This window comes from Urocitellus parryii, chromosome 6 (genome assembly GCF_045843805.1).
Source record: "Urocitellus parryii isolate mUroPar1 chromosome 6, mUroPar1.hap1, whole genome shotgun sequence".
NCBI classification, from domain to species: Eukaryota; Metazoa; Chordata; class Mammalia; order Rodentia; family Sciuridae; genus Urocitellus; species Urocitellus parryii.
In genome coordinates, this window is record NC_135536.1 from 198862221 (window position 1) to 198871737 (window position 9517).

General features: G+C 52.9%; 1 protein-coding gene across 1 annotated transcript; it reads left to right on the forward strand.

The window, feature by feature from the left end:
• The first annotated feature begins 6574 nt into the window (after positions 1-6574).
• Abhd16b (abhydrolase domain containing 16B) lies at positions 6575-7990 on the forward strand. Its single transcript, XM_026413515.2, has one exon. The coding sequence runs from the start codon at positions 6590-6592 to the stop codon at positions 7988-7990; it is 1401 nt and encodes a 466-aa protein (XP_026269300.2). The 5' UTR covers positions 6575-6589.
• Positions 7991-9517: the final 1527 nt, after the last annotated feature.

Consider the following 9517-nt stretch of genomic DNA (forward strand, 5'->3'; position numbering starts at 1 on the left):
CTCCCTGTTGGGCTCTGAGTTCTCCAGGGACCATCAGCTCTGCAGCCGGGGGTCACAAAGGAGCCCCACCCCTGAGCTCACAGTCTGGAATGCCAAGTCAGAAACTAGCTTCCCACTCACCCATCCTGGCAGGTGGGAGCTGCTGCCCAGAGGCAGGCGTGGAGCTAGGGTCCCCGCCAGGGACCACCAGCCTCTGCCAACACAGCAGGGCTCAGCTCCAGTCCTGGCTTCACACTTTGCTTTCCTGCTCCATGAGACTGTCCCAGACTGTGAGGGTTAGGGGCTGTGCAATGCTCACAAATTCTGCCCCACAACCTCAGGCTCAGTGGGTGAAAGGTGAAAGGATGCTGGGCAGGGTGCAGGGTCATACTGTGGCTCTCCTAGGGCTGCATGTGGACTCTTCATTTTACGCAGCCCTACCACCAGCAGAATTTTTCCAATCCCACAACTTGGAGGAACCAGGAAAGAGGGGCAAACTTTCCCTACTCCTGGCATCCTGGGCCCCCTAATGGAGTAAGCATCTGCAGGCAGGACTCCTGGCTGGGACCCTCTGGACTGATCATGGTCCACTGGGTCCAAATTAATCTCCTCTTTTCTCTCAGGGCCAAGGCGGACTGTCCAAAAACCAGGCCATAATTTCTATCTGGTAGCCAGGAGGGCCTCAGGTGGGTCCCACACAGGTGAGGGGTTCCCTGGCAGGCAGAATGACTCAGAGGTCAGGATCAGTCAGTGTTCAAATTGATTCACAAGGAGACAGACAAACACTAAGAGTTTGGAGCTGTCTTAGGCTCCTATTGAGCCTGCAGAGACAAGCCCCCTCCAGGGCGTGCAGGATGACAACCAATCTCTCTGGGTTAAGAGCACACCCTTGATGAAGCAACAGACGTTCAAGAATCCAGCATACAAGAAAAGAACTCAAAGCAAGGGTCCCAAGAAGGAGGCAGGTGTACTGCAGTTGCTTTTGCAGAGAGAAAAGGTCTTAAAGCCTGCAGAGGGATACCTGAGGCACTAGTGCATGAACACTGGTGGGGTGGGGGAAGGGGTTTGCAGCCGCATGCCAGCCAGCAATGAGGCTCATGATATATTGTGGAGAAAAGCAAGCTACGGAGCATGCTTGATACATTTCTGTAAAGCAAATGACAAAATAACCCCCTCCGCAAGACCTATGTGCATATACATGTTTGCAGGCAAATAGGGAAGGTGTGAAAGGAACAGACCAGGCCAACAACTCTGGGCAGTGTGGAAAGGACAGACATATCTCAATGGTTGCGCTGAGAATATTATGTTTTGGATAATAAGTACTGCGGATGGGGGTGTATAGCTCAGTAGTGGAGTGTTTGCCTCGCATGTATGAAGCCCTGGGTTCAATTCCTAGCACCGTGAGGGAAAACAAGTACTCATCTTATACCAAAACCTGGGTGTTGCAGATAAGGCCCCTCCTCTGAGGGACTCCCAAGCCAGGGGGAGACTAGCTTCTGGACACACAATGACCCTTCAGTTTGGGTCTGGGGCCCCAGAGATCATCCCAGGAGGAGGGCCTTGGCCTGAACAACCCCCTGGTGGTGGTGGTGGTGGTGGGGTGGGGATGGGGCCATCTACACTTGGGAGTCTGCAGGAAAGGTGTAGATTACTCTCCACCCAGAAAGAGAGTGGTGAGCCCCAGGGAACGAGGATGGTGTCACATTGCACAGGCCTTCAGGGCTCTGGACTCTAGCCAGACTCTACTCTGACCTGAAGCAGTCCCCTTCCCACCCATTAGTGCGTAAGGACACTTGGGACTCTGAGGGACACTGGCCCACACTCACAGAGAAGAGCAGGTTGGGTAGGGGAGCGCAGAGTTTCAATGGGCATCTGAGTGAGGAGAGACGTGGCTTCTCTCCAGACCCTGGTGAGCTCTGGCCCTCCACCTCCTCCTCTCCACAGGGTGTGGACTGGGTGGCCACAGGCTTTCAGGGTGGCTGCAGACTCAGGAGGATGACTGGCTGCGGCTGCTGCTTTTTTTTAAATATATATTTTTAGTTGTAGATGGACACAATACCTTTATTTTATTTATTTTTATGTGGTGCTGACGCTCAAGCACAGTGCCTCTCACAGGCTAGGTGAGCATCCACCACTGAGCCACAGACCCAGCCCAACTGGCTGCTGCTTCACCCCTGGAAAGGGTGGTAGGCCCTCTGGGGAGGAGCTGCCTACCAGTCCTTTAACCTATCAGGAGAAAGGGTAGCCTTTGCTGGGAACCAGGAAGGAGGGCTCCCTACCAACCCCACTGTCCTTCAGGCTCTGGGTAATTAATTCTCTGTGACTCCAGATGTTCAGCAGCTGTCTTGGCCATTTCCGCCCCTTCTTCTGACCCCGCATCCGCCAGGAAATGTCCCCTCCTGTCCTTGGGCTCCAAGCCACCCCCACCTTCCCTGCACCCCATTTCCTGAGCAGAGGCATTTGTGTAGACTTGGCTCCCCTTCTGCAGGGTGGCATCGGTGTTCCTCAGACGAGGGCACGGCTCCCCGAGTCCAGGGCTGTGGTGGTCTGTTCCCACTGAGCAGCACACTCTCTGCCAGGGCTCTGATCCTGGCTCTGCCCCTCTGGCCTCTGGGGCTTGTTTTCTCCCTCTCCTTTTCTTCCTTTTCCAAGGTTGGCTCTGCCGACTTAACAGCATAAATCAAGGGCCTCCAGGGAGGCTAACAGAACTGGCCAGGGAGGAAGCCTTGCCTCAGTGGGGGAGGGTGGAGGTCCAGGACTAGCCAACCCTGTGGGGGTGGGATGCATGTTCAGATGACTGCCTGGAGTAGGGGAGCCAAAGGGGATTCCATCAGCCCATGTGCAGGGACAGAACCCCCCAGCCCTGCTGCACTTCCCTGAGCAGAGGGGGTGGGGAACAGAAGGTCACTCCTGCCACAGCTGGTCCAGTCCAGGGGGCTCTTCTGGAGAGGGGACTGCTCCCTTCCTGTCACATGCTTTCCTGTATCACCAGAGCTGATGGTTCTGGGGCACTTGGGCTTCTGTGGGCTGGTGGGGTCAAGGGCCAGGCCAGAGAAGGCATGGAGTCCCTGGGGACTAGCGGCTCCAGTCTGCTGACCTCTGCTCTCCAGAATCCGGTCTCTGATTCTCCCCCCTCCTCTAAGGGCAGGTGGGCCTGGCTGGGAAAAAAAGCCTGCATTTCCAAACAAGTCTCAGAGCCCATGAGGCAGGGAGAGTGCCCCCAGGAGGACAAAGACTCTCCAGGGTTATCTTTTCCCAGGAATCAGAACCAAACATTGTATCTGCCCTTGTGGCACATGCCTGTAACCCCAGTGACTTGGGAGGCCAAGGAAGGAGGATTGAAAGTTCAAAGCCAGCCTCAGCAACTTAGGAATGCCATAAGCAACTTTGTGAGACTAACCCTGTCTCAAAAAAATATCACCCCCCCCCAAAAAAAAAAAACAAAAACAAAGCAGAACACCCTCTTATACTTTTTTTTTTTTTTTTTTGTACTGGGGATTGAACTCAGGGATATTTAACCACTGAGCCATATCCTCAGCCTTTTTTATTTTTTATTTAGAGACAGGGTCTCACTAAATTTCTCAGGGCCTCACTAAGTTGATGAGCCTGGCTTTGAACTAGTAATCCTCCTGCCTTAGCTTCTCCAATGTTGCAATGGGCAAAAGGTGCAACTTATGCAGTCGAGGGGGAGAAATAAAGAATGTCCAAGCACTTCTGCTCTTTTCATTGCTTTATTCACTCAAATCACTCAATACAATTTCACTCTATAGGTTCTTTTTAAAATATATATATATATATATTTTAGGGGGACATAATATCTTTATTTTACATTTATGTGGTGCTGAGGATCGAACCCAGTGCCTCATGCATGCTAGGTAAGCACTCTACCACTGAGCCACAACCCCAGCCCCTCACTCTATAGGTTCTTAATTAAGAAAATGACAATCCTTAATGCTGGGCACTGCAATAGACATAATCAATTCACAGCAAACAATTCTAGATTAATTCTAAGCACTGAAAACACACTTAATCATGACACGCTCATGACAGACATTCCCTCTGCATGCTAAGCTCAAGTGTCCGATCAGAAGTCTCCAGCCTTAGGCTCTAAGTCCAGCAGATGCACACTCACTCAGGTCAGGAGCCAAGGCAGGCTTCTCCTGGGGTGGGGCTGACAGCCGGCTGAGGAGAGGGTCGTAGAGAGAAGTCGTGGCTCTCACCAGGGTCAAGATGTGGCTGTAGAGTTTGAGAGCGGTGAGGAAGGTGCAGAGGATCAGCAAATGATGAGAAGAATTGGGATGTCAGTCCAGGTCCTCATCAGGCTCTCCAGCATGGGGGCATCAGTGTCGGTTGGCTGAATGTCTGTTCATTTGCTCTATCATTTATACTAAATTTGGGGGCTTCTGACCACCCTTTCAATCCCTATCAGCTGCCACAGATTTATCAGTGATATCATTTGCCTTTGGGTTAAAGTATCTGGTCTGGTGGTCCCCACTCTGATTTTCTTGTGTCTCTCCCTTATCGGGGAGAGGACAACATGCCAGAGACTTCACTCTGAGTTTGTCAGGATGGGGAGAAGTGACTTCTTTATGTCAGGCTAAGCCTGATGATCATATTGTAGGGCTCCGTAGGCGTGCCTGGTGAGATGAGACTGCAGGTTTCAAAGTGAAGTTTTTATAATGGAGTTGCTTAGGCTAAGGCCTCACACCATCCTTATACCCAGCTACTGGGATTACAGGCATGTGCCACCAGGCCTGGCTTGTACTTGAATTTCAAACAAACAATTTTTAAACACAGATGCTCTTTGACTTATTATGGGGTTATATCCTGTTTAACCTATCATAAGTTGCAAATATTGTAAGCAAAAAGTTCATTTAAAGCCAGGTGTGATGACATACATCTATAATTCCAAGAACTGGAGAAGCTGCCTCAAAATAAAATAAAAAAGGCTGGGGATGTGGCTCAGTGGTAGAGCACTCCTAGGTTCAATTCCTAGTACTGAAAAAGAAAAAAATATATATAATACACCTAACCTGCAGGTCATAGCTTAGACTAGCCTATCTTAGATGTGCTCAGAACACTTATATTAAACAACAGCTGGACAAACCATCTAACAGGAAATCTATTTTATTTTATTTTGTAGTACTGGGGTTTGAACCCAGTGTTCTCTACCACTGAGCTACATCCCCAGACCTTTTTATTTTGAGACAAGGTCTTGCTAAGCTGCTGACTGGCCTAGAACTTGTGTCCTCCTGCCTAAGCCTCCTGAGTCACTGGGATTCCAGGCACACACCACTTTGACTGACTACAAAACTATTTTATAGTGAAGTCTTGAAATCTCATGTACCGACAGTGAAAACAATAGTTTAATGGGTACACTTCTATGTCCACTGTGAGGTCAGGGATTGCAATACTTGGAACACACTCATAAAGTATTTGCTGCTTATCTGAAATTCAACTTTATATATTCTTTACTTATTGGAAACCCCAAGTGTGTGTGTGGGGGGAATCAACTAATCCTTGTCCCATCTGCAGCTTCTACAGATAGCAGCATCCCTTAGCTGATCCCAAAGCCAGAGGGGGCTATTTAGACCAGGTGGTTTTTCCAACCCAGCCTAGAGCAGGGGAGTCAGAGGGGGCTCTTGAGGCCCTGAATCTCTCTTCCCCAAAGCCTGGTGTCTCAGGCTAGCCTGATTCTCAGGCTCCCAAGTCTGTTTGGGTTTTCCTGGTTCTGCATTTTTGTTTTTGATCTTGGAAATTATTAAATGAGCCTCCTGAATGGTGCCCAACTGGTGGCCTCTACATCTGCCCCTTGACCCTCAAGTGGGTTGGCCCTCTCCAGTGTATGAGAAGAAGTTTGAGAACCACCAGAGCCCTCAAGAAAAGAGGAAGGTACAGCTTGTGGAGTGGTTTGAAGGGAAGGGGCGGCTCAACCAGGGACTGGAAAAGAGGAACCCAGCCTGGCAGGACCCACCTGGGGAAGGTCTTTGCTGCTGCTGATGCCAGTAAAAAGAGGATCCAGAGGAGGTGGGGGAGGGGAGTTTCCAGCCTGCCCACACTCTTTCCTGACAAGGAACGGGAACAGCGGCCAAGAGCTGCAGGCCAGGAGTAAATTCTGCCTCCCTGCTCCAGCAGCAGCCCTGTTTGACCTGGTCCTTGAGGGGAGGTATACACCAGGGGACCCCAGGGGGCAGGTTATCCCCAACAACCTTGGAGGTGTCCATTTGTGGTCATCTTCAGTTAAGAAAGAGGGAGGTGCTGGGGCAGGACCTGCCGAGGGCGTGGCTGCGAGATCTCGAGGTGTCAGCCTCAGGGCGGGGCAAAACTTGAGGTTCACACCTCTGAACCTTTGTGTGCCCGTCACTCTAGTATCACTTCTTCCCTCAGCAACAGTGACTCACAAAGCTGGTCTGTGCCGGGTAGAGGCAGACTCCCCATGGTCCTGGAAGGTCTAGGTCACAAAGGCCATTAGGGTCTATCCAGAGGAGGTAGGCCCAAGGCTGCCCCGCGAGGCGCTCGACCCCGCAGCCGCCCGCTGGGCCGGGCCTGGGCCGCCCTCCGATACTTAGCCCAGTGACTGGGCCTCGGATAGCACAGAGCCTTGGCACCAATGTGTGTCATCTGCTTCGTGAAGGCGCTGGTACACGTGTTCAAGATCTATCTGACTGCGAACTACACCTACAACTTCCGCAACTGGCCAGTGGACTTTCGCTGGGACGACGTGCACGGCGCAGGCAGTGGTCACCGCGCGCTGACGTGTGCGGCGGCAGCAGCGGGCGTTTGGCTACTGCGTGACGCGGCACTGGGCGGGGATGTGCCCGGGCGCCCTCCGCATGGGGCTCGAAGCCAGACACAGTGCCTCCTACAGCAGATCCGGGAGCTGCCAGGGCAGCTCGCCAGTTACGCGCTGGCTCACTCACTAGGCCGCTGGCTCGTGTATCCAGGCTCCATGTTCCTGATGACACGCGCACTGCTGCCGCTACTACAGCAGGGCCAAGAGCGCCTCGTGGAGCGCTACCACGGCCGGCGCGCCAAGCTGGTTGCCTGTGATGGCAATGAGATAGACACCATGTTCATGGATCGCCGCCAGCAACCTGGTAGCCAGGGCCAGGGCCTGCGCCTGGTCATCTGCTGCGAAGGCAACGCGGGCTTTTATGAGATGGGCTGCCTGTCAGCGCCACTTGAGGCCGGCTACTCTGTGTTGGGGTGGAACCACCCTGGCTTTGGCGGCAGCACAGGCGCGCCCTTCCCGCAGCACGATGCCAACGCCATGGATGTGGTGGTGAAGTACGCACTGCACCGCTTGCACTTCCCGCCCAAACACGTGGTGGTCTATGGCTGGTCTATCGGTGGCTTCACAGCTACCTGGGCCACCATGACTTACCCAGAGCTGGGTGCACTGGTGTTGGATGCCACCTTTGATGATCTTGTGCCACTTGCCCTGAAAGTCATGCCCCATAGCTGGAAGGGACTGGTGGTACGAACAGTGCGGGAGCACTTCAACCTCAATGTTGCAGAGCAGCTGTGCTGCTACCCTGGCCCAGTGCTGCTGCTCCGACGAACGCAGGATGATGTGGTCAGCACCCCAAGCCACCTGCCCACCCTGCCACCCAGCGACGTGGAGGGCAACCGTGGTAATGAGCTGCTTTTGCGCCTGCTGCAGCACCGATACCCAGCTGTGATGGCACGTGAGGGCCGAGCTGTTGTGACCCGCTGGCTACGAGCCAGCAGCCTGGCACAGGAGGCAGCTTTCTATGCTCGCTACCGTGTAGATGATGAGTGGTGCCTGGCAACGATGCGCTCTTACCGTGATGGCTGCCAGGAGGAGCTGGAGGACCAGGACTGGGGGCCACATGGGCCTAGTTTCCCCTGGCTTGTGGGCCAAGGTCTCAGCCCACGGCGGCGCCGGCAGCTGGCACTATTTCTGGCACATAAGCACCTCAAGAATGTGGAGGCAACTCACTGCAGCCCACTGGATCCCGAGGACTTCCAGTTGCCCTGGGAACTGTAGCCCATGGCCCCCAAGGCTGATGCATTTGGGTACCTGTACACCTTCTAGGCCTTAGGACCATTCCCCTTCTACACTCCCAACCAGAGAAGGTGGTCCTGCAGGGAGTCCTGACCTGGAGTCTGGGGAGGTTGGGTAGTATGTGTGGATCATGCTTACCATTCCCTGGGGTGTTCAGACCTTCCCTTTGTTTTTCTATGCCTCCCTCTTTCCTCTCTCTTCCACAAACAATTTTGGACACATGTCCCAGTTCCCAAAAGGAATGCAACGGTGAACCTGACCCAATTTATGGCAATGCTGTGTAATGGTGCCTGTCATTGCAAAAGACTGTCAGGAACAGGCTCTGGGGCCACAGGGAGGCACCCTTAACCTGGCCTTGGTTTTGGGGATGGTTCCTGAGAAGAGGATGTCCACTCAGTGATTAAGTGTACAAGTTGTCCCTAGCTGTGAAAGGACATCGCATTGCAGGGCCACAATGTCTCAGCAGGTAGACATTTTTAGTTGCTTTGCAGGGCTGCCTTCCCACCTCTACATTCTGTGGGAGACAGCTCATGGAGACTGCAGACTTGGAGTAATTTGGCACAGGATGGCACAGGGCCTAGAGATAGCTGCACTGACTACTCATTGCTGGGCCTACTCTCGGGCCAGGCTTGGACTTTGTTCATGACTCAGGGATGCAACACAGAATGTGAGAAGGCTTCTGCTCACTACTACGTCTAATGTAGTGGCTTCCTCAAGCAGGGAGTGTTGGCTGTCCCTGTCATCCCCAGCCTCTTGTGGACAGAGGCTGGCCAGGTTGGATTGAATAAGGTGGCAAGTGGGATGATGTATTATTAGGCACCCCTCAACAAGATATTATCATATGATAAGTACCCTGGACGTTATGAGTACTAGAAAAACACCTGTGGGAAGAGGGGAGCCAGGTGAAAGTAGGAACAGCCAGGTGAAAGTAGGTTTCCAGGTCTGGTGTGTGTGTGTACCAGTACCTGTAGTGGCCTGGCTGGAAGTGGGGAGTACAGTCAGTTTAGGGCAATCATAGATCTGACAGGGTGTGAATACCATTTACTTCCAAGAGTGAGCAAGGGCCAAAGAAAGAACATGGTAGGACTTGTTTTAGCAGTTGGTGCCTGATGGTCAAGCCTCTTTCCTTTGAAGTCAGGCAGGATCTTATTCCAAAATCTCTGGAATCCTGGTAGCCCCTCAGCTAGCTGAATGACCCTGGGTAAGTTACCTTGGCTTTGGTCTCTTCATTTGTAAAGCTGCGAGGGTGCTAGTACTGGTTCACAGGTTGTTGTGAGAAGTGAGAAAACTGTGGGGTGCACACACAGGGTTAGCCCGCAGGCGCGAGCGAGGGGGTCCCCCGCAGTGTCCACGTCTGTGAGAACTCTGCTGGCGCAGACGCGCTAGATCAGGCAGGGGTCTAGGAATTGAACCAGGGGGCGGGCAGCGGCGCCTACAGGCCACAGTACGAATCATGGTCTTTTTCTGCGCAACCCTAAACAATTGTGCTCACAAAGAGGACAATCTGAA